The 27,372-nt window shown below is 53.5% G+C and overlaps 1 protein-coding gene and 1 long non-coding RNA gene across 3 annotated transcripts in view; one reads left to right on the top strand and one right to left on the bottom strand.

The window, feature by feature from the left end:
• Positions 1–27,372, top strand: part of SLC24A3 (solute carrier family 24 member 3) — a 429,317-nt gene that overhangs the window by 370,192 nt on the left and 31,753 nt on the right. For both annotated transcript variants that reach the window (XM_072943709.1, XM_072943710.1), the window contains 6 exons: positions 998–1,072; positions 10,661–10,686; positions 17,321–17,374; positions 22,613–22,746; positions 24,556–24,716; positions 25,479–25,746. In XM_072943709.1, the coding sequence (XP_072799810.1) occupies positions 998–1,072; positions 10,661–10,686; positions 17,321–17,374; positions 22,613–22,746; positions 24,556–24,716; positions 25,479–25,746 (718 nt within the window). The remainder of the gene's footprint in view (positions 1–997; positions 1,073–10,660; positions 10,687–17,320; positions 17,375–22,612; positions 22,747–24,555; positions 24,717–25,478; positions 25,747–27,372) is intronic.
• On the bottom strand, positions 4,849–5,938 carry LOC140687353 (uncharacterized). Its single transcript, XR_012061591.1, has 2 exons — positions 5,902–5,938; positions 4,849–5,502 (listed from the first exon to the last, which is right to left on the bottom strand). It is a non-coding gene; the product is annotated as an uncharacterized lncRNA (long non-coding RNA).

The raw sequence follows: 27,372 nt of genomic DNA, 5'->3' as shown, positions 1-27,372 counted from the left end.
CCCCCCGCGTGGCACTGCTGCTTTCTGCGGGTCTGCCAGAGCGGACCCACTCACAAAGCTCAGGAAGAACACGGGGTTTCCCGCCAAAGAGACTCTGAAGGACTTAAGGAGAAATGGCTCTTCCTCCAGAACAGAGGTCCTGACCCGGCGTTGGCGCCCCGCCCCTCACCACGCCCCGCTCCGCCCCGCGCCCCGCCCCTCCTCTCCCTGCGCCCCGCCCCTCCCACAGCGCCGGCCCGGCCCCTCCCCTCGTCTGTGCACCAGGGGCCTCCTTCTCCCGCAGGAAGTCTGCACACAGTGGGTCAAGGCGCTTAGCCTCCAGCAGCGTGTCCACTGGTCTCAGCAGAGCCACCACGTCTTACAGGGACATCTGCCCGCTGCTAAGATAACATTTTCTCTAGATCAATATGCAAAACAATATTTTAAAAATTATGATTAAGCCAGGGGTCAAGTGTCCACAGGGCCAGGCGTTTAGCAGAGACGAGAGAAAGGGCCGGGGGTGGGGATAGCAGGTCAGCTGTTCTGCGCCCCTTCTGAAGGGCCGCAGCTGCCCTGCTCTGGGTGGAGCGCTGACAAGGACACAGGGTGAGATGGCTCCTCCCGTCCCCTTGGCGTTAGGGATGCTGAGCTGAGGTTCCTGGGAGACGCGGGACTTTGACTCGGCCTTGCAGGACCTGCCTTGGTCTGTCCGTCCACCCAGACTTCCCTCTCCTCCAGGGGTCAGACCCCAGTCCTGGCTGGGCAGCCCTCCCACCTTCCCTGGCTCCCTCCCTGTCCTCTCTCCTGGGCATCTCCCCCAGTGAAGCCACTGCAGATTCAGTTCCATCGCGGCATCTGATTTTCAGGAGCTCTGGACTATTAGCCCTAAAGACCTTCAGTAAAGCCCTGGCAGCCGGCAGAGGCCTGGGTCCAGGATGGAGAGGAACGCTAGGCTGTGTGTCTGGGAGCCTCCTTTGCCAGGCTGCCCCTTTTCTCACCTTCTCTCCCCTCTTCCCAGGTTGTGGCTCTTTCCTCCTGGTGCCTGCTGCGGGATTCGATTTACTACACGCTGTCCGTGGTCGCGCTCATCGTGGTAAGTGTGTGGCGGGCACCTCGCCAGGATCCAGGCCTTTTCCCTCCCAGTCACCCTCCCCCGCTCGGGGTGGCGCGCGGCTTCTCCAGGCGGAGCAGGTGTGTGGGGGCGGCTGTTCTTTCTTCCAGCTGCTTTGATCACCCAGGACCCAAGCCTGGTGCTCTGCGCTCTGAGCCGGGGCTGGCTCTGGTCGCCGGGCTCCACGAGCTGCCCTGCTGTTCTCCTGTGATCCCCAGCCCGCCCCTCCCTCTCCTCGCGGGCTCCTTGGTAACCCCCTTTGGCGTCAGTGTCCCTGGGTGGGGAATTCCCTCCCCACCCCCCCGGTCTCCAGCCCTCCCTGGCCACCCACAGTGCCCGGTGCCATCCTCACCCTCACCACATTCCTGGCAGCGCATCCCTGAGGCCCGTGGTGGGTAAGCAGCTTTCTACCAGACACCTTCACGTCCCAAGCCCAACGCGTCTCTACACTCAGGACGATTTCCCCAAGGCTGGGCTGTCTTCCTGTATTTTAGCTCCCATTCCCACCCTACCCAGGGGTGTGTTAAACTGACCTTCCCCGCAACTCCCACCGCACCCACTCAGCTTAATTGTCCTGTGAGTTTTCATTTTAGAAAAACCTCCCCAGCGTCCCGCCCACCGTAGCCCATTTTGCTTGAGGTTTCCGGCCTCTCTGGCCTGAACTGACCAAGCTCACTGTAGGATAATGTTGCAACAAGTAACCTCCCAGCCGCCCACCCACTTCTTCTCCAGCCCCAGTCGGTCCTCAGAGCCACCCCAGTGGCATCTCTACAAAGAATACTTGCAAATGCCCGTCTTTGGTTTAAATGCCCAGTGGCTCCATGTCGCCTGTGGGGACAAACCCAAACCCCTCAGCTTGGCAAGGGGAGCCGTCCAGGAGAAGGAGGACAGCAAGTCCGAAGGACACAGACGTGGGTGTCAGCAGCTCTGACTCCTCCTCTGGCCCCCTCCCCCCTGATCGGCCCTAATGACCTTGGGGGAATCAGTCTCTATGGGCCTCAGTTTTCTTACCTACAGAACAGGAATAGATCCGCTGAAGGGCCGACTGTGCACAGAGCACCACCTGTAGATTCTTTAATTGTAACTCTCTATACAGATGAACCAACAGTGATGTTTAACACTAGGCCTTCCCCAAGGAATCAGATGGGGCCTTCAGTCAACAGCAGGTCTGCAGTCAATTAGGTTTACAGCCACAGCCTCCTCACTCCAGGGGCAGCTGATGACCTGCAGGGTCAAGACCAGCCCCCAGGAACAGGAGGGCTCCAATGATCACACTGGAATGAAGACGCTTGTGTGCCTGTTGAACTCCCGATCAGCAGACTTAGGGACACACAGGGACTCTGTGTTCTTGTACCTGTGGAAAAGGTGTGATCACCCCAAATCTAGAAGCCCGCCTTCACCCCGCCCAGACTGCCCAAGCACACTCTGCAGGAGCTTTGTCCTGTGACGTCCAAGCCCACGCACATCACGTGCGCTCTGCTCTTCTGCCTTTGGGGTATTTTAGGATGATTCTTGAAAGTTACTTTTTTCAAGAGACATCTTAGGGGGTGGTGTAATTGAACAGAGCTCTGCACTTTGCTGAAGTTCAAAAACATGCCTGCCCTGCTAGAGGCGAGGTGATGAGACAGAACAGCACAGTCCAAGGCCTCCCCAGGAGCATAAACTCAGAGACATCCACGCCCAGTGGCAGAACTGCCGGCGTTGGCTTCACTCTGTTTTCACATAGTTGCTTCCTGGACTGTGTGTGAAATAGCCTGTCTTCTGTCAAATTTATCTGGACATGTTTGAGATAGAACAAGTGTGATGCTGCTAATGACGTGTGAAATAGTAAAGCGATTTTGCTTCCTCTGGCTGTGGGTGATGCTCACCCGCGCAGGGATTTTGGGCAGAGCAACCTGTCTGCTGTGGATGAATCAGAGCTGAGCCAGCTGCACATGGGACGCCAGCGGCTCCGACAGCAACAGAGTGTAAAAGCAAGTGATTCTTTGCTGTGACCTAGAGGTTGGACAGAGTCTTTACAGACCCGGCGTCAGGGCTGGAGTTTTAGGATCTTGAGAAAAATTACATTTCTCCACTGTTAGGAAGTAATGGAAAAGATAAAATCTGAGACCTCAGGGTTTAGTCTTGATCCTTTTTACTTTAACTGAAGTTCCTCCAAATTCAGCATGCCCTGGAAACGCCCAGCATGCTTACTGGAAACACACAACCCAGAGATTTTAATTCAGTAGGTTCGGGGGTTGGACCCAGGAAACTTTCACCTTAACCAAGATCCTCATTTGTGAATCTGATGCCAGCGGCACCCACCACACTTGGAGAAACACAATCTCAAATATGGTTGGACATGATGTTCGTCTGCTGCGTGGCAATGATCGTCTCCAGGGTAAATTTTGGGAATTGCCAAGGTGGAGCATGGTGGTGGCTTGGTTGTCTGGATTCCTGACAGCTGTTAGTTTTTGGGGTCATCTCCACCTGAGACTTAAAAATGGTGTGAGGAGCAAAGCAGCCTTGTGTCCAGAAGAGCAGCACTTAGCACAGGGGTTTCTCGGTTTCCCCAAATCTGCCCCAGCGCCAGCCCCAGGCCGCCGCTCCACACGCTGAATCTTTTTGTCAAGGTTTCCTAGTCTCCTCTTTCTGTTTCTATGGTAACAGAAGCACTTTTCTTCAGGTTTTCCTTCCATAACACGAAGCTTCTCCATCAGACCCGGCAATGGGCACTGGAAAGTCCTGTATTTAAAAGCTCTCCTCCTACCCACAGATAATTACCAACCATTCCAGTAATTTATTTTAACTATTAGGGTTTTTTTTTCACCCTCTCCCCTTTTGTATGGTTCTGAAATGTTCAGAAGATGGACTTGCAGGTCCCCCAAGGTGATGGAATGAAGCACTCATTCACCTGGAGGGCACGTCTGGACTGAGTGGGACCAGATGCCACTTCCATGTACATCCCAGCGAGAGGCCCTTCAGACCCACGCAGAGGAGCCCTGAGGACAATCTGTGAGGGCTGGGGATCCAAAGAGCAGGGAAGATGACTTCTCCCGGGATGCTGAAGGGCCGCTGGGCCAGGGGAGTGCTCAGAGGGTCATTACTACCCAGATTCCAAAACAGCTGATGCAGAGGGACAGGCCAAGAAGCCAAACCACAGGAGTCAGACCAGCGCGCACATCCTGAAACCAACAGAGCTTCAAACAGCTAACTTAGAGACAAGGGACTCAGTTCATGCCACGTCAGCATCAGGAATCCACCTAACCTTTGCTCTCTGCTGTTTTCTAGTTTGTTGTTGTTTTTAAAGAGGGAGCAGAAGGAAATAAGAATGTGCTCTTGTCTAAAGCAGTCATGGTTTCAGAAACATACAGCATGTTTGGTGCCTTTTCGCCTCCCCGTCAGGTGTCCCCCCTTTACCCCTGGTGACATTCTCTACAGCGAAGCATCAAGCCCAGAGAAGCTGGACGTGGCCCAGGAGGCTCCCCCACGATGTGGGTCTCCCTCTGCACGACAGGTGTCACCGTTTAGGTCCCGCTAGCACTCTGGGCTCTTCGGAGCATGTCCTGTGAGCCCCTACCCGTGGATAGTCTGCGAGCCTTACAGACCACCCACCCCCAGCTGAGGATGAGGATGGGCAGCTCAGGCCTCCCCACCTTCTTCTTTCTCCAAATTCCGGCAGGCCCAGGCAGCCTCTGTTATGGAAATGTTACTGTAATTTACATAATCACATAATTTACATAAATGCAAATGATTCATTATATCGTCAATCTCACAGCTGCCCTAAAAGGAATACTTTATTTTTACCCTTCAGCTCTGCTTTGAGATCCGGGATTATGAGCATCAAGAGAAGGGAAACTTCCAGGGGGAGTGGACAGGCTTCTGAGGCAGGTTCCAGGTCACTCAGAGGGATCACGGACCTAGCCTGGGGAGTGCTGGCCACCTGGAGAAGGCACCAGCTGGGGGGCCCCTCTGGGCAACCTGGGTGCTGGCAGGCATCGGGGCTCATCTGAGGTGACGCCCCCTCTGCTCCCTGCGGTCCCCCACTCTGAAGGGGACTCTGTGCGGACAAGGAGGCACAAGTCAGCCGACCCGGCCACCGGAGGCGGCCCGAGCGGCGCTGTTCAGTCCTGCAGCCCCAGGGCACACTCCTGAAATGCCGCTAGTGAGACCGAGGAACTGAATCTTTAATTAATTCAGTTGTACGTAGCCATCTTGGACAGCTCGTGCCTACCACCTTGGATAGCGCAGCTGTGGAGAGCAGATCCTTCCAGCAAAACAAAACCTGCTTCCTCCCAGGCACGCGCTGGCTCCAACAAGCATAGGCCGCCTGCTTCCCGTGGGACTGAGTGCCTGCTGAGTCTGTGGACGAAGATGTTCTAGTTCAGTACTCACAACTGCACGGGGAACTATTTTCGGTATCTGGCAATAGCCTATTATGAAAAAGAATAGGAAAAGGAACATATGTATATATAACTGAATCACTGTGCTGTACACCAGAAACCAACATGATATTGTAAATCAACTCTACTCCAATCAAAACATAAAAAATAAATTTTAAAAAAAGGGGGAAAAATACAACTCTGCAAGCTAGCAGTTACATGAGTCCCATTTTACAGGTGGCAAAACCGAGGCTGTAGGAATTCAGGGATTTGCCCAAGGTGAGGGAGCTACGATACCTCAGATTTACCAGAGCGGGTGAATATGATGTACGGTCACATCACCCCTGCAAAGAATTCGGATTTTCCCTCCAACACAGTCTGCCTCGTGCAGTCTGATTTTACCTCACCCACCACGCAATCCAACACCACGGGGGTGTCTGGAGCACTTACTTTACGTCCTTAGACTGAGCGTCTGCCTCCCCACTCCTGGAGTCCTTTCGTTAAGATGACTAATCTTAAACGATGCAAAAGTCTTCTCTCGCCCTTTCTGTGAGAGGAAGATGTCTTCAGCTCATGCTGATGACTGTCCTTCAGCCCCCCACCCCCACCCCGGCTCCACAGCCCCCTCCAGTCCGACCCCCTCCTCTCTCTCCAGTTTAGTGATCCCAAGGCCCTGACGATCATAATTACATCTCAGCTCCCCCGGCCAAGCGGCCAAGTGGGAATGAGTCCGGCAGCCGAAAGATTCTCACAGGCAAGGATGTTCAAGTTCCTTAAACAAACCACCTGTGGGGGTACAAAGGGTCACCTGCTCGGAAATCCCTGCCACTGAGAGGAGGAAGGACTTCCATCAGTGGCGCCGGGAGAGGGAAGGAGCCGGGGCATCGTGCGTTTGCTCCCGGACCCGGGAGTTGGTTGGCCGGACTGGGGGATGCTCAGAGGAGCCTCTCCCTTTCCCGAGGGCAGCAGCTTGGACGTTTCAGTTATGAATCTGTTTCTGCACTGCTCAGCAAACATGGCCATTGGTTGAAAACCATCATCTCCTGCATCCTAACTCCGTCCTCTGGCCGCTTCCCTCCTCCTGTGGCCTGCCCTGCCTGTGTCTGGCAGATGCCCAGCTCTGCTCAGGCCTGGCCTCCAGATCCTCTCGACCGCTACCCTCCTGCAGCCCCGTCACCGCCAGCTGGGCCCAGCAGGAATCCTAATACCGGAGTTCCTGTGTACCCTTCACGGGGAAACCGTATCTGTGCCTGACAGCCGTTTTCCAGTGTATTCTGTCTGATTCCTCAAAGGGTATCCCCGTGGCCTCAGCTAGACCACCCTGCACCCTCGGTCCCCAAAGCTAAGGAAGTCAGGCCTCCAAGTGGGCGCATCTCCTGAGGGCATCTCCACGCTCTGGGGTGAGAAGTGTCCAAGGGGCTGCGTCCCTTCCCAGCAAAGGGGAGATGTGCTTTTTTACTATTACTTTCACTGCTCAGAATGCCGACCATGCCAGTGATCACGGTCCAGGTTACAAGGTCTTCGCTTCTGCAAGGCGGCCGCCCTGCACTCCTGGTCAGCCAACCCAGGGCCTGCCAGCCCAGCCTCTCCCCTCCTGCCCCCTCACCTGGGTGATCCCTGCCTGTCGTCCCGCTGCTGCTCCATCGTGAGTGGGCCGCTGCCCGGGCAGGCCCCTGGGATGCCATCCAGGGATTCACCTGCCTGTCCCTCTCAGATGAATTCTGGAGCAGACTCCAGCACTGCAAAGCTGGTTTCCATGGTACCCAACCGGTTCTCCCAGGCCTGGAGGAAGAGAGTGTTTTTTCAGATTCACGCCTGTGTGTTCCCATTTAGCACATCTGCAGAACAGGTGGAAAGCTTAGGGCGAAGGCAAAGGTCGCTCTGGATGAACCACGTGTGGGCCAGAGAGCAGCCCCCTCCCCCGACCAGCGTGTGCAGCAAATGGGGGTCCAGATAATCAGTGCCAGCCAGCCCCACAGTGTCCTGGAGCGATTGTGGGCCTGGCCCCAGACAGCCAGCGGAGCACAGAGAGCTGCCTTCCCGAGGCTCATTTTCAAAATCCCTCCTGGGAAAAGGGTGGGTCAGCTCGGAAGGCGACTAGGCAGGTCCCTGGACTGGGGACTGTGTGTTGGAGTAAGAGAGGGACCCACCCGTCCCCATCTCAAGACGCCGGGCAGGAGCCGCCTCCAGACCGCCATCTCGCCCCGTGACAGCCGTGGGCTGGCTGCAGGCGCCCGCGGGAGGCTGTCTGTCTTGAGGTGCTTGCCCTCCTTCCAGGAGATTTAATGGAGCTACGAAGGGGACCTGGTCCGACTTCATGTCGACCTCCCTGACCTGCCTGCCTGGGCAGCGCCGCCGGGCGCGGGGCTGGGACGCGAGCGCCACCTAGTGGGGGCCGGCTGGAACTGGGGGCGCGGTTTCTTGTTTCAGGTGCGCGAATGATTTTCTTCCGCCCCAGTCACCCGCCCTCGTGGGTGGCGGAAGATGTCTTCTTTTACTCCCAGAAAGAGCGTGGAAATACAGAGGGACATGAAGCACTTGTCTTAAGAGAACTAAATAAAGTAAAATGTGTAAGAACAAGAAGTCCGCTCCCTGCAGCCATCAGCGACACCCCGTGAGCCGTCTGCTGCACACGCAGGTGGGGGCTGCTCCCTGACCCACACGTGGTTCGTCCAGAGCGACCTTTGCCTGCGCCGACCTTGGCAGACACGGCGGGCCCGGGCCCCGTCGGGATGGTCCGGTGACGTGCCCTCCGGAAGGAACGCTGTGGGCAGGGCAGCCTCCCCGTCTCAGTGCTGAGTTGTGTCCGTCCGCGGGTCGGCCTCCTCCAGGCTCCACCAGACACCGGCCGGAGGTCGTAGCTCACCCTCCGCCGCCTTTCTCTCCACCAACACGCCTCTTTCCGCTTAGGTTTTCTTAAAGGCCTGATTTCCAGCCCTTTTATCCATTTTATTGTTCTTTTTGACGCCTCGTATTCCCACCCAACCCTCTTGGAGTAGTGGGGTACAGCCCAGACCGCGATCGCTCCTGGGCCACGAGGTCGCCGAGGCGTCGGGGCTCCGGGTGCTCAGTGGCCGGCATCACTGCCCCTGGGGTTCGGAGGTTCCCATCGCCCGTTCGCTGGTACTTGCATAGATGCCTGCATTTCTCGCTCCCCGACTGCCTCCCCGAACCACACCCCCACCTCCAACACCCCGGGCCACAGCCACCACCTTGACGTCAGGCTCCGGGCTCTGTCCTTAATCGTGTGTCAAGTCCAGTCTCGTCCAGGCGTGCCCCACTATTTCTGATTTATTGTGTTCCCTGTAAATTCTGTCCTCACTTTGGAATCTTTTGCACAATTAAGCCCATTCTGATTTTTTTTTCACTGATTCGATCATTGAGACAAAAATCAACAGCTGAGACATACGGATCTCCGCCCCCACCTGTCAACTAGATGGTACAGAATAAGGCTTCCTCAACGCTGCTTTCACTTCACAGAGTATCGGCTGCCTTCCCCGTAGACGGAAATTAGGTTGGTCCCCTAATAAACTCTTCACCAGTATCTTGTGCTCGTAAGTGGCTACAAATTGATTGTTCCAGCCGGCTGTCCAGGACCGATATTGAATTAAGTTCAATTAATAGAAAACATTTTCCAACTTAAATCATTTGTTCTGTTCCCTGATTTCTTGGATTTTTTGAAAGCCAGTGATTATATAAAGGTGACTGTGAATGAGCGCCTCCCTGGGGAGTGGACTTCATACCGTCCAGCCAGGACCACGGGGTGGTTCCCTTTGCTTCTGTTTCTCTTCCCGCTCTGCTTTGACATTCTTATCCAAATGTCGGCCTGCTGGATCCGATAATGACACGCAACAGCACGACAAACTGATGAAGCCGGTGTCTTTTCCAGCATCTTGTTGGGAAGAGCAAGTTACGAATGAGGGTAGCCTGTTTCTCCCCATCCTTCTCTGTGCTTCTCTGGGATAATTGGAGGGGGTTCCTTTCATGTGCCTGTTGAGCCGTACCTGCTGGTCTTTGAGGTTTTCTCTGTGTCTCCCACAACTGGCGGTGGTTATAATCACTGGTTGCTGAAGTGATGCCGAGTTGTCAGCTGAGTTTACCATCTCTGTGTGGTCGACACCCTCTATGCCCAGAGGGTTCTGCCCTGGAATCTCCTGAGGGCCACTGCCCCTGCTGGAAGGCCACTCGGAGGTGATGGCACTCAAATCAGTGGTGTCCTGTGAGTGTGCAAAGGAAGAACTGTGAATCTGCTTGGATGAAGTCTGGAGGCGTTCGTCTTGTGTCAGCATCATGCCATCTGGGCACATAAGGGTGTCACGGAAAAACGTGAAATTAAGAGCCAGGGCTGGGTTCTAGGACCAACTCTGCAGCAGATGGAGCAACGCCAGGAAAATTCCTCCTATTCTCTGTGGCTCCACTCCCTGTATAAATCAAAGGGCTAGGATTCTACCACTTTTTCCACCAAAATGAGGAGCAATTTTAGATGCGTTATGGACGAGGGCTTAAATAAATCCAGTCCTGCTGTGTGATCCTAACCAATCGGGGGAGGTCTCTGTCTGGCACTTGCATGTCTTCCACGGCTTCCAATCCTCACTAATCCCCTCTCACAAAAGGGCAGGCCTGTGGCTGAGGACACCGGCACCAACAGTGTCCAGCCAGGGTTTTCACTGTTACCGCATTGAGTGTTTTTCCTCTCTCCACGTGTTGCCAAGTGGTGCTGATTCTCCACCTCTGGTCGCGATGCGAAATTTTCTTTAAAAAATAAAATCTTTTAAGGAAACAAAAGAATAGGTTGACCGAAAGAAAAAGATGGAGTCCACGGAAGTCCAAGTGCCTCCATAAAAGCGTGAAGGTGCCATACGACACGCAGAGATATGCAGACAGCTTACAGGTGGCCCAGAAGGGGCGAGTGTTTGGGAGCACCCAGCAGCTCCTGCATCCGTCCCCTTGCAGAGCTGAAGTCCTGCAGCGCGTCTGGCTGTACTGAGCCAGGCTGGAGGGGCTTCCCACTCACTCCGCCCTTGGAGAGAAAACGCAGGAGGGACGGGATGGCATGATGCTCTCGTCTCGTGCCCACCAGTGCTGCATCCTCCAGCCCAGCCCAGCCCCAGTTCCCCCCAGCCAGCAGCAAGGGTGGATAACATGCGTTTGTAAAGCGTGTGTGTGCATGTGTGTATCTAATCTTCTCTCCTTTTGATTTTTTTCACAGTTCATTTATGATGAACAAGTTTCCTGGTAAGTCCCTCCTTTTCCCTCCCGGTTTCCCCTTGCTGTGTTGTAGAGACAGTGGATGCAAGACCAGGGTCAGGGTTTAGGAAAGAGGTGGGGGCGTCAGGGTGGCTCAGAACCTTCTGGCCATCTCAGCAAAGAAATTAACTCAGCTTCCACGGAGCGGAGACCTTCTCCCTTGGCTGGGCTGCTGGGCTTCCTTCTGGGGTCCTCCTCTCTCTCGGGCTTTGTCACCGAGGTCAGGCGGTGCGACGTAGCTGCGTCTTTCTGCAGCAGCCATTGGCTAGGCCATGGTTAACACTTGGCGAATATTTTCCAGTTGTCCAGATCGCATCAGCATATTCCGAATACCATGTCTGTCTCAGGAACCAGAGGTGGAGGCACGTCGGTGACCTTTAACGCAGTAAAGTTCTGCCTGACATTCAAGGTCTTAGAGCTCTGACAAATCAGTGATTTTTTGATAGATTTTTTAAAAAATTTTGCTCAGATTAAATATATAGGAATATTTGCATTGGGGTCAATGTCCCAATCCCCTTTTCTGAGATGGGTTCTGAGCAAGTCAAATACGTTTGAAATGGAGCTAGAAATGGGACTTGCTGAGCATGTTTGTTATGCTTTTCCAATGTTTGATCTGTGGGAGTAAGATTATGTGAAATAACGTCTCAGAAATAGGTATTTGCAGCGCTGTCGGTAGACAACTTTCGTGGTTTTATATAATGCCAAGGATGAGACAGAAAAAGGACAGAGCCTGCTGGTCTTCATTTTCAGCAGAATGAGCACTAGCTTTGTTGGAGCGACACCTCTGTGATTTTCAGAATCTGTGATTTTCAGATGGTGCAGCAGGGAGCACATCGCGTTGACCATGAATGTTACGCACTATCCAGGGTGTTAAGATACTTTTACCCCTTCTCTCGTCTGTCCAAGAGGGCGAGGAGGAGACATCTGGGAGGACTTGTTTTAAGACAGTCTCAGGGGTGAGGAGGGTACAGCTCAGTGGTAGAGCGCGTGCTTAGCATGCAGGAGGTCCTGGGTTCAATCCCCAGTCCCTCCATCAGAAAAAAAATTTAAAAAGACACAGTATCTATATTGTGTATATTGTGTATGGGTATATATATATACCCATAAAAAATATTGACCCATAAGAAGGGAGTCTTCTCCGAATAACCATGATCAACAGGCTGAAAGGGAGCAAGATGTCTGGAAGCACCTCAGGTCAGAGGTCAGAGGCCAGAGGTCAGGGAGAACCTCCTCACAGAACCCACCTGCAGGTGGCCGCCAACTGCAGGGGTGACATCTCCCCTGTCCTTGGGGGTGAAATGCAGCACAGAAAAAGCTGCAGATGTGGTCCCGCTCAGACCAACGGCTCGGTTAGCACAAGCTCCGCCCTGCCTTGGCAAACAGGAGGTGCCGACTTGTGGCTCAGTGTCACTGCCCTTTGCTAACATCACTGCCCAAAAGACAAGCAAGTTATGATCACAGTCGCCCTCGGAAATATTTCTGCTGCTTTTGTGCAGAAAACCTTAAGAAAGGATGTGCACGGGTGGTGTCCCGTCTGTCAGTCTTGGAGCCCTCTCTCCACGCCTCCCGGGCTTTGCTCGTGGAAACCTCGGCGGGGGGATGCGTGGACAAGCCTACAGCAGTCCTTACCCTCAAGATGTCTTCTTGGGCATTTCAGATGGGATGGAGCAAGATAGGAGAGCCTGTTTCCTCTTCTTTCCAAAGGCTGGCCCTCCCGGGATGTTAGGAGGTTAAAACCTCGGGTCCTGGGCTGAACCCCAAGCCTGTGCCAAGTCAAGGCCAGATTCTGAGGTCATCATACCCCCTGCCCGAGCACCCTGGCTCCCACCGAGGGAGCAGGCGGGAGGACCACGGGTGCATGAGCTGCAGATTCCCGAGCAGCTTCTGTTCCAGCCTGGAATCATAACTCGTGCGCAGATGTAGCTACAGGAAGAACTCAGGGGCAGGTTTCGTGGCACCAGAATGTCACTCTGAGGCCACTGGGCTGTCACGTCATTACTGATACGTGTAGATGAGCAGCTGGTGAACACTATCCACGTGAGCGAGGCTGAGAAATTAGTCGGCCCCGTGGTCCGTAGCTGCTCTGGGACCTGCAGAGATTTCAGCTCCCCATCTGAATGTGAAATATACTGAACTTTAGGGTACTTTTTTCCTCTCCACTTCTCTTATTTTCCTGCCCAGCCAACCACAAGTATTTGTTTGGCTGAAAGGGTGTGTCTAAGAGCTGGTCTCTCTTGTTTCTCTCTTCCAAGGCAGATTCCTCAACCGGTGCAATTAAAGCACATTTCAGCATTTCAATAGCACCTGAACCAGTGAATTCCATTTCTTGTTGTGGAACATTCCAGTATGTTCTAGCAATTTCAAGGCAGGTAACCAAATCCTCAAAGGAAACTAATTTCGGTTGTGTTTATTTTGACACTAGAGTGCACTCTAGGAGGAAAGGAGTCTTGTCAAATACAAACACACCAGGCCAAGTATCCCCATGATGCATGGTTTAGATTCCACTCCCATTCCTGCAGCGTCATTCCACAGCAAGTCACACTCAGCCAAGAAGTGGTGGTTGGAAGGTTTTTGGTAGCAGGTAATAGAAACCCAGCCACAATGGCTTAAAGAAATAGTGGTTTATTTTTCTTACCTAACAAGTACCCCAGATGTGGGTGGTACAATACCTCTGCATTTCTCCTGGCCTTTCCCTAACGGTCCCAAGATGGCTGCTGTGGTTCCAGCCATCAACATTGGATTGAAGGCAAGAAGGAAAAAAAGGATCTATGTGGTTTCACTTAACACCTTTCCACTTTATATCTCTTTGGTCACACCTGTGTCTGCCTTGACCAATAAGTGGCCAGGGGAAACAGAATTACAACTTTAAATAATTATTCAGCGTAGAGATGGGCCCACCCTCCTTGAGATCAAGGGTCCCCATTTACTGCCTCAACATAGTGGGGTTCTGTTAGCAGGATGAGGCAGTTGGGTGCTTTTCTGTTAGACAGTTATCCCGAAAGACATCTAAACTAGAAAGCGTCAGAGGTCCACCTGCAGGGTGTGTGTGCAGCCTGCGCAGCAAGGCAGCGAGGCCACGAGCCCACAGCATTGCAAGAAGGCATTTAGGCTGTGTTCTTGGAGTGTCCGGAGGCCTGACGAGAGAATGAAAGGCCCCAGTTTGATGCCTTTGTTGTTTCTTCAAGCAAGTCGTGGCTCTGGGAGAGAAAGGAGAGCCTGGGGACACGACCTGGACACCATCCACCTGCGTGGTGTCGGGGACCGGCTTGCGCTGTTCTGGACCCTGGTTAGGAACTCGGAGCCGTGCCCTCCGGATGAGAACAGGGAGCAGCAGGGAGGAGCCCTCCGCCCGGGGAAGAACACTCTTTGGCAGGAGACTCGGGGCAGCTGTAGGTGGTTCACGGTGGGCGTCTGTGGGAAGGAAAGAACAAAGCCAGATCCCACACGAGGCCAGGCCCTCGGAGGACAGCGGGTGCGCTGTGGCCGGGAGAGGCGGTGGGGACCACCCATGTGACTTCTGAGGTCCGCATGTGGAGTCACTTCAGGTCCGAAGCACCTGCTGGACGCCTCGTTCCATTCCAGAACTAGACAGAACACAAAACCCAGTGCGGCCCTGGCCTTGGGGCTGTCTGGGGCCAGAGGGGAGCAGACATGGAGTCATGGCGTCGTTGGCAGGTATTCACAGCACTGGGGACGGGGGTTGGGGGCATCGAGGAGGGACACCAAAGAGCATCCGGCCAAGACTCAATGCTCCAACCCTAAATCAGGCAAAAGCAGAGGGGATGGCAGGTTAACAGCAGAGGGGCCGCAGGGAGCCTGCTCTTGGTGCACAGGAGGCCGCAGGGAGGCCCCGAGTCTGGGCGCCAACAAAGCAAACCTGACTCATCAGCAGGAGAGGGAGCCCCCATCTGACAGGCACCCCTGAAATGTGCCGGCAGAGAACCTTACTCACATGTTGCAGTGGAAGGGTTTGCTCTGAGTGAAAAATCAGAAAGATCTCAAGGAACTAGAGGGTGTACATGTGCCTGTTGTAGGTGTGGGCTCAACTCAGCCCACCTGGAGTGTTCTGCTGACATTGGCTCGTTTCCCCTCCCCAAGGCTGCTGACACGCATCTGAGCAATTGTGTGGCTTCCCTTCAGATCCTGGGTGTCTCTTCCTTCAGAATGAATGCTGGGAATAAAAGCTCACTTTTCCCAGTTACGCTGATGCCACATCATTGATTGCAGTGAGATAAGAACCATGTTCAGGCCATCAGAGGTGTTTTGCAAGACGTTTAGGGAAGTCTCACAGTGTGCAGATGAGCTGAGGGCTGCTCTGTGCCAGGGAGGGAGGGGCTGTCTGCTCGCGGGGAGTCTGTCGGGGAGGCCGCTCTAAGGAGAAACCAGATTACTGAGACAGGAATCCGGTGTCAGGAGTGGGGTCAGGTGACTGCTAGACAGTCATCAGATATAAATAAGTAAAGAAACAGGATAATCACAAGCAGGGTCACGTGATAGAAAGTGAAGGAGGAGTAGGCAGGGAAGACTCCTTGGAGGAGGTGACACTGAAGCTGATATTTGCAGGATAAAAGTGACTAACCAAGGAGTGAAGGGAAAAGCATTCCTGGCAGAGGGGACAGTAAGTGTGAAGGCTCTGGGGAGAAGGCAGAGGCTTGGTGTGTGCAAATGAAAGGAGCCACTGGAACGCAGACAGACGAGACGCGAGAGGATCTGGAGAAGGAGGAAAAAGAACCAAGTCTTGCCAGGAGGTGGGGGGCACCTTTTATTTTTTTCCTCAAGTATGTTGGGAAGCAATTGAAGCATTTCAAGCAGAAGAATGACATGATCCAGAAGCAGCCAGAAACCGGTTCAGAGGCTGAAGTTAAGGTGGATGAGGGAGGTAGCAGTAGAGAGGGCAGACCCCAACAACTCAGGAAATCCTGGACACTGGGTCCTGGTGGACGTGGCGGGGGGAGCAAAGCTGGGCTCCCCAGTGACTTCCAGACGTGGGGCTGGACTGCCCAGGGCGTGGTAGAGTCACTGAGTTGGGAAACCCTGGAGAAACGAAGCAAGTGAGCAGGGACTAAGAATTCTCTTCTGACGCACATTTAGATGCCGCATGGACGGGCCGTGTTGACAGGTGGATGGATACATGACCTAGAGCCGGAGAGGGGTGTGGGGTGGACGTATCGGCTGGTTTTACAGCAATAGGACAAGGTGACATCACCTGGGGAGAACATGCAGGGGACAAGAGAAGGGGGTCTCGTATTTAGCAGTGGGACTGAAGAAACAGAGGACACAAAGGGGAGAAAGCAGACGTTAGGGGACAGGAGGAGAACCAGGAGGGTGGCCCCTCGGAGTCAGGAGAGGAGAGTGTTTTCTCAGGGAGGACGGGGGGTCAGCTTCAGATGCTGCGGAGACATTGAACAGGATGACAGAGAACCGTCCCTGGGGCTGTGCACATGGAGGTCGCTGGTGCCCTGGACAAGCGTTTCAGGGGATCCATGGGTGTGGAAGTTAACGGAGAGATTTGCCAAGTGAACGGAGGTACTGACTGGAGTGCTCACACCCCTTTGAGAAGGTTCGCTGAGAGACATGGAGAAATGTGGCAGAAGCTGGAGGGGGCTGGACCCCCGACTTCCTTCCGTGGCATCGCCAGCACCTTCTCTAACAGATGCATGTTTGCATAATCATTCCCACCCACCGCACGGACGCACTCACCGTGACTCACGCACCCAAATGCTCAACTGATGACCATCTTGCTTCTTTCCAACACCTCATTTTTATAAAACTCTGCGACCAAAAAAAAAAAATACCCTGTGTGTGCATCCTTTTCATGTTTGACCACATATTTCCCTAGGATTGACTTCTAGACACAGAACTCAAAAAGCAAAAAGAAAAGAAAGCCGTAACCTAGAATTTCTTCATAGTCCGTCCTCCAGGAACCTGTGTTCTTGAAGCCAAAGTGACTCCCTCAGTGAGCCAGTTAAGTTCTGCAGCTGAAGAGACACCTAGACGTCAAGTTCTCTTGCGTTTTAGCTGGACGTTACTAAAATGGGGGAATAGGGGAAGTAGTCAAAGTATCAGAAGTTCAAGGTACATTCTGGAAGATTTTGGGGTTTTTTTCTTTCTTTCTCTTGCCCATTTCCCCACTCGTTCATTTTCATCCTTCTTGTCCCCTGGCCAAGGGGCCTCCCCCTCCCTCCCCCTCCCTCCCCCCTCCCTCGTGTGTGCCTTGCTCCCAGGTGTCCAACAATCGGTTGCCCCAGTCAGTTCCTCTGGTTTGTCCTTGTATCTGCGTCATTTTAGTGAATGATCGAGCTGTGGGCAGATTTTTAAATGCAGACTTACATTCAACAGTATTGTAGAAGGCTCACTGTGTTCCACAAACTCTTTGGGGTGAGTGAGTAACAGAGAAGAGGGAGCATTTTCCTTTTAAAAGCGGAGGAGGGAGAGAGCGGTCCCTGAAAGCCGGGTGCAGCGTAGGAAACGTCCGCAGAGCAGGACGCGCCTGCGACCCGTGGGCTCGCCCGCCTCCGCGTCGCCGGGCTCAGCTCCCGCGCGGCGTGTTCGAGGCCGGCCTGGGCGCTGCGCGTCTGCCGGGGGCGGCTTCCGTCAACTGACCGTCTTGGCTGGTCCGCAGGTGGGAGTCCCTGGTCCTCGTGCTCATGTACCTCGTCTACATCGTCATTATGAAGTAAGTAAAAGGCCTTGGTGGTTCCTTTCCCCACACTCTGTCCTCGCTCCACACCGTGTGGCGGTGCAGAGGGAGGGATGGGGAGAGGGCGGGGGCCCGGCTGGTCTGGGAGGCGCGGCCGTCTCAGGCTTCCTGGCCCCCTCGGCACCCTTCTAAGAACCACTGCAGCTTCCACTGGCAGCAGAAGCGCAGACCCTGCCACCCACGTGTGTGACAGAACCAGAGCTTCAGGGTTTCGTCTGAGAAATCTCTCAAACCCTTGCCCCTCTTCAGGACTGGGCAACCTAGCTTTTGTCTGTGCCTTCACTCTCTTTCATAACAAGAAAGGAGGTACAACTCAATGTGCTGTGCTTCTGTATAGGTGGAGGGAAGGTGGGACCAGAGCTGAATGAGAGAGAACTAAAACCATGGATTGAATATATGTGGACATCCAGTATTCATATTGTATCAGTCACCTACTGCCACCTAACAAATGACCCCCAAATTTAGTGACTTAAAACTGCAGACATGTGTTATCTCATATGGTTTCTGAGAGTTAGGCACGCAAGAGCAGCTTAACTAGAAGGTTCCAGCCCAGAGTCTCTCCTGAGATTGCAGGTGAGAGGTTGGCCAGGGCGGCCGTCATCCGTTTGGGGCTCCAAGATGGCCCATTCACACCTCGGGCAAGCTGGTGCTGGCCGTCGGCTGGAGGCCCCAGTTCCTTACTGTGTGGGGCTCTCCTTAGGGCTGCTCCAGTGCCCCCCACATGGGGAGCTGGCTTCCAGCAGAACAGGTGGTTCGACAGGGAGCAAGGAGGACCCTGCCGCACCTCTTGTGACCTGGTCTCGCAAGGCACACACTGTCTCTTCCACCGTATTCGATTTAATAGAAGCGCATCCCTAAGTCCAGTCCACAGATAAGGGGTCTACTCCACCTTTCAAAGAGAGACATGGCAAAGGTTTGTGGGTGGATTTTAAACCACCTTATTGTGGGTCCTTCTCCCCTTGGAGTCTGGGCAGCTTCCTGTTTATGTCAGGAACGCTGTTGCTCACGCTTCCTGCTCTCCGAGGTAGAACGTGAGCACCCTGGGGTGCACCTTCTGGTTCCTCTTTGTGCCAAATACCATCAGGATGAGGAGCTGATAAATAGCGCAGAGATACTCTGTGCTGCAGCTGCCTGCCCCCCGGGAGCGGGCTCTTTTGCTCTAAATTAGCCCATACTCTCCCCTAGCGTGTGTGACTGCAGGCGTGACTGCCCTCCCCGGCGGGCAGGAAAGTAGAACCAGTTTGTGCAGAGCGAGTAGCCCTCTGCAACGGACATGTCACGTTTTCCTTGCTGTTGAGGCCTGACAAAAACTAATTCCGGCCACTAGTGGCCGAGAGCCCTGTTGAGAGAAATCAGCGTGGCCCTTGGCAGATGTCACAGGGACGGTGAAGGGAGGAACTGGCCTGGCCGATGTCCGGGGCGGGCTGTGGGCCACCTGCCGCCCTTCCACTCAACATGGCGCCCAGTTTCCATGTGTCCCGGGGTCAGTGTGGACCCAGTGTCTGGGTCTTGGTCCTGGAAGGGGGCATTTCTAGAACAGAACCTTTCCCAAACATGTCCTGGTGAGGTAACTGACAGCGACCACGAATCACCTTCCATCAGCTCCCATGAAAACCGGAGTTGGCCCAAAGGCTCTCCACCCTCTCTAGACTCCAAGGAAAAGCCTGTAAAGGTGGGAGCAGCCGTCTTGCTCCTTTTTCCCTCAAAGAGCAAAACTACCAGGAACTCAGGCCACCGTCAGGAAGCTGCAGCGATACACGTATGTCTTCTTCTTTCAGCATTTTTTATTTATTTCATCTTGTTTTTAAAAAAACATTTTGGTGCCTTGAGACCCCAGAGAGTCATGAGCTCGCATCTTCCTTTGTGAAAAGGTGGTTCATCAACTACCCCAGAAGGACTGACCGAGTGTCTGCTACAAGCCCAACACGGAGCTTGGGTTTTAAATCTGAATTCAGAGGGTGAGGGTGTAGCTCAGTGGTAGAGCACATGTTTAGCATGCGTGAGGTCCTGGGTTCAACCCCTAGTACCTCCATTTAAAAAAAAAATCTGAATTTAGATGAAAGAATGTCTCATAGTGAATTCACTAGGGGTTTTGCAGAATACGGAGGTTTCAACTTTTGTTTCACCTAAAAAGAAGGAAGACTGAGGGATTTTTGCTAGTTTGTATCCTGTGACCACCACGCCCCCCTACCAGGCCATCGTGAAGTCTGAGAGTTGCTGGCGGGGCACGTGGGCATTAAGAGAACACGGTGAACAATTCTCTGCCCCCAAACCGTGCCCAGCGTGGAAGCTGGTGAGGTGTGCTGCTGCCCCAGCTCAACCAACCTTGCAGCTGTTAAAACCAGCAGGGTGCAAATAAAACGAGGGAAGGCAGCTACCGCGTTCGCGGGATTTTTTCTGCATAAATTCGGATTCTAAGTTCTAAATGGAAATCTCTGCTCTTTAGCCATCCCCCTCCGTAATCAGAGGCTTTAATCATTGGGTTTTATAAAATCTGATTTATAAAATTGCATGCTTCACCATAAAATAGCTTCGGGGGACAAGCACAAAATTGAAAACGCTCAATTAAAAGTACACAACAGAGCAGCAGCCATTGAAAACAGCATATATTAGAACCGTCAGCTGCCTCCTGGGTAGGTGGCTTTTTTAAAATGACTTTAAACATTGTCTGAAGGTCAAAAAGCAACTTCAGTTTGGCCTGACAGGTGGAAGCCTTGAGGGAGCGTGAGGATACCCGGCCTCGGCAAGGATTGATTTCCATCCCTCTGCGTCACTTCCCTGGGGTTTGGGCCCCAGGGGAGGCAGTGTGGGCTGGCGGTGGAGATCAGGTGTTTCACGTTCAGCCCTGGCCACAGGTGCCCTGGCCACATACTGGCCGGGGGTCCCCGGCGGGTCCTTAGCCAGGTGACTCAGCCATTTCAAATCTCAGTTTCCTCTCCCAAAAGCGGAATGAATGATGCTTCCCACCTGAAAGGGTGTCTGTAAGGATGGGACGTGGTGGAGGTGTTAAGTAATTAACCAGCGCCTGGTGCCGAGCAAGCGCGCATGCTCACGATACGTAGTATTACCATCCCGTTATCCACGTCCAAATAAACGTACAACACACAGTTGTTAACTTCAAAAGCAAGCTCTCAGGCAAGTCAGTATTTCTTTGGGGAAAATGGATTCTGAGTCAAGATGACAGAATCACCTCCCCGAGAGCCCCATCGGGAGGGCAAGGTGTTCGCGCTGAATCTAGAAGGTGGGGAGGCCTTTTCATTACGAACACTGGCCGTGGCAACAGTCAGCAGGATAGCGTGACGCACCCCGCGTGCTCAGCACGAGCCCCGATAGCCGCCAGCCCGGTTCCTTCATCCACTCGCCCAGCCCCCTAGCCTTTGCCCTCCCTCCACGTGATCTGAAGGCCCAGACATCACGCCAGTTCAGTGCAAGTCTCTAAAAGGACTCATTTAAGCCTGCACACAAGATTATTACCATACCTAAAATTAACACTGATTCTTTAATATGATTAAGTTTCCCATCAGTGTTCAGATTTTCAATGGCTCATAAATACCATTTTTACAGTTTTCATCTCATAAATGTCATAAATATTTCAAAAACCAGAATCCAAATAAATTCCACTCGTTACAATTGGTTGCTCCATTTTGGTTCTCTTCAAATTTATAACACCCCCACCCAGCCCCATTGTGTTTTTCCTCGCAATTTAGTTTTTGATGAAATCCGACTGGTTGCTCCGCAGAATTCCCCACGGTTTGGAGGTTGTCAGTTACATCCGGGGGGTAACGTGGCCGGTTCCTCTGGCCTCTGGCAGACACTGACCCGCTTCAGATTACACTGTGTCCTAAGTGATGGTGTGGCCCCCCGGCAGCGGGCACGTGGATGCCCCGTCTCTCTGTCTCTCCCGTGTCTGGCTCCACTGTGTCACCAGGTTGCAGAATAGAGATGTTCTAATTCCAGTCCCTGCCTCCTGTGAACCCGAGACTGTAAACCCCAGGACTGGCCTGCACGCTTCCCTTTTTCTCAGCTGCCTCCATCCCTTTAGACTAGCTTCCTCTTCTCCCTCAGGCCTGTAGGAAGAACCATGGGCTCCCAGGATGTACAGGGAGGGCCCAGCCACAGAGGACCCTCCACCTGTACCACGATGGTGGTCCAGCCCCCACAGGTCCACCCACCCAGAGCTGCGCTCGGTGAAGAACAGGCCGCAGGATGCAGTGGGGAGGGACTCCACGGGGCCTCACGTCCATAGCAGGACAAGGGATGAGGAGGAGGAGGGGAAAACACGTTGAGGGGCCTGCCAGCTGGATTTAGAGCCCCCATGCCTGGCTGCCGGTCTCTGGGAGGCCAGAGACCAAGCTGGTGGGCCATGTCAATGGCTTGTCCCATGGCCAGGAAGCCATCAAGGCCTTCCAGTCTCGGGGTAGGGGAAGCAGCCGTGGCCTGCAGTGCCCTGGGAACTGCCCAGTGGCTCTTTGCCCGTGAGTCTTCTAGGATTCCTCTCCTAGAATCTTCTCACACCAACGATAAAGGACCAGGACACTCACCTGCCAGAAGCATCCTCGGAACTTGTCCAAGGTTCTCCCTTGCAGCGCCCACGTGGGGAGCGCTGCACAGCGTTTGTGTTTTCACTCTGTCTGGAGCATCATAGCCCAGAATTTTCTCACGGAACCAAGAGCCCCTCAGACCTGGAATTATGGGACAACAGTGACAGTCCCAGGACCCTAATCTGGGACCTCAGGAAACCAAAGTCAGGGGCGTCGCCGGCCAGCCTCCGGTGCACGTGGATGGTGACGCGCAGCACTGGGCAGCAGCCAGGACACGACCCCTACCTCCCCGGTCAGCAGGCCCCTGGGGACGCGGCCCGGAGCGGGGGGACCCCGTCCACCCCACTGAGTCGCATCCGAGCCCTTCCACGCGCAGACCCCGAGAAGGGAGCGCCGTCCCGGGCCCCGCAGCGGCGCTGCAGACGCTGCAGGGCGCCCGTGTTCACCCGTGCGGCGCTGGCTTTCTGTTCACTCACTGCCGTCCTGAAGCCGGGAGGTGGGGCAGGTTGTATTTTCTAAGGGAAATGCGATGACAAAATAATAATCACTGTCACTTGAGGCACGGGGTCCCCGCCACGCGTCCAGCTGGGAGAGCCGCGGGGAGCGGGGAGCCGGGAGCCGGGCTGGAGGATCGGCAGGTGCTGATGGGCTCTTTCCACCCGTGGCCATGCAGATACAACGCCTGCATGCATCAGTGCTTCGAGAGGAGGACGAAAGGTGCTGGAAACATGGTCAACGGCTTGGCCAGCAACGCCGAGGTGGACGACAGCAGCAACTGTGACGCGACTGTGGTGCTACTGAAGAGAGGTGAGCCGGGCACATCCCGGGGGACACCCGGGGCGTCCCGGACCCTGTCAGGGCTGCACAGGGGTGCTGCTGGTGCACACCCGCCCCAGGGGAGGCCAGGGAGAGGGGCTTCTGTCCTCCCTCCCACTGGCCGCATTGCCCGGTGATGAGCACTCTGAAAGTCCCAGGAAGTTCTTGGGCCAAATGTGCGGGGGGTGATACAGGGAGACTGGGACTGGACGGTAAAGAGGAGAAGACTGCGGGTTGTAAGGTATTGATTATGTCTCATTCCGGCTGTGTGACCATGAAGCAAGTGACTTAACCTCTCTGAGCCTCAATGTTCTCTTCTTCAAAATGAGGATGATTTTTGTAACAAGTAAAGGAGATACAGTACGTAAAATACTCCATTCATGATCGTTGTTATTAGTGTACTATGACACCCAGATTCACTCTCAGGCCACGTGACCTCGGTCTCCAAACTGCAAAATGACACAGAAAAGTACCTGGGTTTTCTTTTAATGGGATTTTTATATCCCATCGATGCTTACTGAACATCTCTGATACACAAAGAGAAGTAACACAGCACTCTGTAATACATAATATTCTTTCTTAGAGAAGAATTATCATTTACTTTTGCCTAGAAGGTGTTTTTCATTTAATTTTTTTAAACTTTCCCCTTGAAATATGTGGGTTTCTCTCTCCTCGGTCCCATTTTGTTTGCCTTGCAGGAAAAACAAAAAAGAAGTTAGAAGATCTATAGGTTATTTTCAAATATATATCTGAGTTCAAAATCTGGGTAATCGTGGGTAACTATTAGAGTTTGAAAATCAGTTATTTGATATACTTTTCTCATTAATTATATGCATGTTTGACAGAAGACTTACAGGTATTCAGTGCCGTCCCACAGCAGGATCTCATTTAGTTTCTTCTCTTCAGGGTAGTTTATAACCATAAACGGGCCACTCTCAGGACTAGGGAGAGCCACCTGCTGTTAGTCAGTGTTTCCAGAGATCATTTCGTGGTCTAGTGGCTTGGACAACAGGAGTGAGGCTGCGGCCAGGTACCTGTGAGCCGTGCGCTCGTATTAAAACATCCACAGAGAGGGGCTTGGGCTGTGGTGGCACTTTTTTTTTCAGGCCTGCCAGCAAATCATTACAGAAGATTTACCCTAAGCCCCTCCTGGACTTGAGCCTCTGTGAGGTGGCCAGGTCACCCGGCCCCTAAGCCCGCGGTCAGCCCTGCACATGGGCGTGGCCACGACAGCATGGACATTTTCCCACCATGTCCTCCACTAGGACTAACATCAGTCCTGTGGCTTTTAACAGCTCACTGTGTACACTGTTGACATGTAAGGGTATAAACGGTTACTAAAGACCACTGGGATGTTTCCTGTGCCCCAGATCTGAGTGACGAGAAAAGAATCCTTTAAGGACAAAGGATTCTATTATGTTATTACTCATTGTGACCATGTCAGCAAACTACACAGATTGTTTCGAGTCATTTCAAAAGAGGTATTGATGAGCCCCGTGGAAAGCAGATTTTTACTCTTCTCCAAATTTTGATCACTACAACCTTCCATGGATGGATAGATGGATGGACGGATGGATGATGGATGGATTGGTGGATAGGAGGTTGGATAGATATATAGATGATGGATGGATGTTTGGTTGGATAGATGGATGGAAAGAAAGAAGGGAGGGAGGGAGAGAGTGAAGACAGGAGAAAAGCAGGAAGGCGTGAGAAAAGAGAAAGGGAGGGAAGAGGAATGAGTGTCTCTTCCCTGCTCCTAACCGCAGAGTTACTTTTATTTTATGGTTTTAATTTTCCCAGCCAATTTCCACCGCAAAGCGTCAGTGATCATGGTGGACGAGCTGCTGTCAGCCTACCCACACCAGCTGTCTTTCTCTGAGGCCGGTCTTCGAATCATGATCACCAGCCACTTCCCCCCCAAGACCCGACTCTCCATGGCCAGCCGCATGTTGATCAATGAGGTATCTGGGCAAGCACATTGCCGCTGGGCGGGGGTGGGCACCGGGAAGGGGAGAAAGTTTCTAGGTCTGAAAGGAGGAGAGCGTCCCTCCACGTTTCACACGTCAGTATCCCGAAGCCGTTTCCTGACGTCTTTGCTCCCTGGCCCACCCGTGCCTCCTGGCCCTTGCTCTCCCCTCCACGTGTTTGCAGTCCAGCTCCCAGGCAGATAGGAAAACTTGTGTGTCCCTTCCACCGATCTCTTCCTTTCATCTTTCTTTGGATAAAGTCCTCTGATGTGAACTTGCACAGAAGTAGTTGCTAAATCAAGGTTACGCTGGTTTACAGTAATTCGGAGTCTGCGACCTGAATTTTCCTGGATATTCCTTTCTCCAGAGTGGCAGCCTTATTGATAGACTAATCCAAACACGTCTGTGTGGCTTTCCCACATGTGGACCAAGGAGTCCCCACAACCTGGGGCAGAGCGTTAACACCACGTTATGCGATCAAGACCCTCGGGAGAGAGCACGTGCGCGTCTGAGACGCGCAGAGCTTCCTCTGAAGGGACCTGCGCGTTCCCAGGGGCCATAAAAGATAATCCCCTCCTCCCAGAAGCAGGGCGTCTGAGTTGGTCCTTACTTTGAGGAATCCCTTAAAACTTGTCTGCAGAGTCTTCTGGGAGCACCTCCCTTGTCCGCTGACCGAGAAAGGTTCCAGTAGCTGGTGATGTGGGTGAGGATTTGCAACCCCTCTGGCCGCGTTAGCACGTGCCTCTCTCTTTCCAGAGGCAGAGACTGATCAACAGCAGGGCTTATGCCAACGGGGAGTCCGAGGTGGCCATCAGAATCCCCATCAAGCACACGGTGGAGAACGGGACGGGGCCAGGCAGCGCCCCGGACAGAGGCGGCAGCCGGGCCCGGAGGGACGACGCCGTCGCTGAGGCTGGCGACGAGGCGGAGAATGAGAACGAGGACAACGAGAACGACCAGGACGAGGAGGACGAGGAGGACGAGGAGGGCGAGGAGGGACCCTACACGCCGTTCGACCCCCCCTGTGAGTGGTCCTGCGGCGGGGCTGGGGCCCGGAGCCGCTCTCAGGCCCCTGAGCAGACGCCCTGGACTCTGGTGGTCCCTCTGGCATTGAGTTCAGGGAAATATTTCTGTATGAACACAGAAATATTGTATTAATTTGACAGTGGGTAAGAAGACTCAGTTGTGGAGTGTCCAGAGGTGACCAGGATGGCTGCTGGCGGTCACTGGTTGAAAGGTGGGCACGTGGAGGAGGAAGGCTGTCTCTCAGCTGTTCCTCAGGGCCTGTGGTGCCGAGGAGGAAGGCACACGACCTGTGGGCAGGGCAGCTTGGTGCTCGGGGGAGGAGGGGCTTCTCCCACCGTCACCATCCCGCGCGTCAGTGGGGGCGCTGTCCTGACAAGGCCAGCCCTGGGGACACTGCATCCTCCCCGTTGGCTTTTGTTCTTCTTTCGTCCCCATTCGGGTCCCTCCTGTCCCATAGCCTGCTGCTTCCCCCACGGGAGATGCACACCTGGGCAGAAAGTATCCAAATCTCACAGCAGGGCCGGCCCGGGAATCTCCTGGTACCTTGACAGGGACGGGCAGGGCTTGTAAAGCTTTCAGGACCCCCGCCAGCTTTCAGGACTCCCCTGACTGCTGCCTCCAACGAAGCCTTGGCCGTTCCAGTGACCTTGTACCCCCGCCCCATCCATTAGTGGAATGGGTGGACCAAGCCCAAAGAATTCTGCCTATGTGCAGGACCTTCCAGAAGTTTCCGGCTGTTTCGAGAAAGAGTGCGCTGGTCTGGTTCATTTTCACTGTCAAGCATGTGAAGCTTAATTAGCCTGTGTGTCTTCTCTGAGATGTTTGAGTTTATGGGAGGACAGTAAATTCTGAGGAGGGATTGGATAGGCTGGACCCACTCGAAAGGCCACTTAATGGTGGGACGTGGGCGCAGAGTGTCAGAGTTCGTGTTGCTTTCAGATGCAGGGTCCTTCTCTGTGTCCAGGGACAGCAAATAAAGCTCCAGCCAGAACTGCTCCCAGGCCCCCACGGGGCTGCTGAGATCTCCACCTGGTTAAGTCCTTCCCAAAACTAACTAGAAAGTAACCACCCAGGTCCCTGTGCCCCAGAGCCAGAACCGCCCACCAAAGGTAAATTACTGTCAGTAGGTTTTTTTTAAATTGAAGTATAGTTGATTTATAATGTATAAGTTTCTGGTGTACGGCATAGTGAGTTAGATATATATATATTCCTTTTCAGATTCCTTTCCATTCTAGGCTGTGACAAGACACTGGACGTAGCTCCCTGTGCTCTACAGTAGGACCCTGTGGTTTATCTATTTTATAGACAGTGTGCGTATCTGTTAATTCCAAAGTCTGAATTTATCCCTCCCACCCTTCCCCTTTGTAATGTAAGATTCTTTTCTGTGTCTGTGAGTCTGTTTCTGTTTTGTAAAGAAGTTCATCTGTATCGATTTTTAAGATTCCACAGATAAGTGACGTCATATGATGTTTCTCCGTGTCTGGCCTGCTTCACTTAGTATGAGCATCTCTAGGTCTGCTGTTAGCAGGTTATCTTGATAGAAAAGAGTCCCCTGCCTCTTTACCCGTTTTGCCACCTTTGTCGATATTTCCTGGCAACCTTCCTGTCTGCCAGGACAGAAATA

Source organism: Vicugna pacos, chromosome 19 (assembly GCF_048564905.1).
Source record: "Vicugna pacos chromosome 19, VicPac4, whole genome shotgun sequence".
Lineage (NCBI taxonomy): Eukaryota > Metazoa > Chordata > Mammalia > Artiodactyla > Camelidae > Vicugna > Vicugna pacos.
Note: the sequence above shows the minus strand (reverse complement) of the source record. Positions and strands in the feature narration are given on the sequence as shown.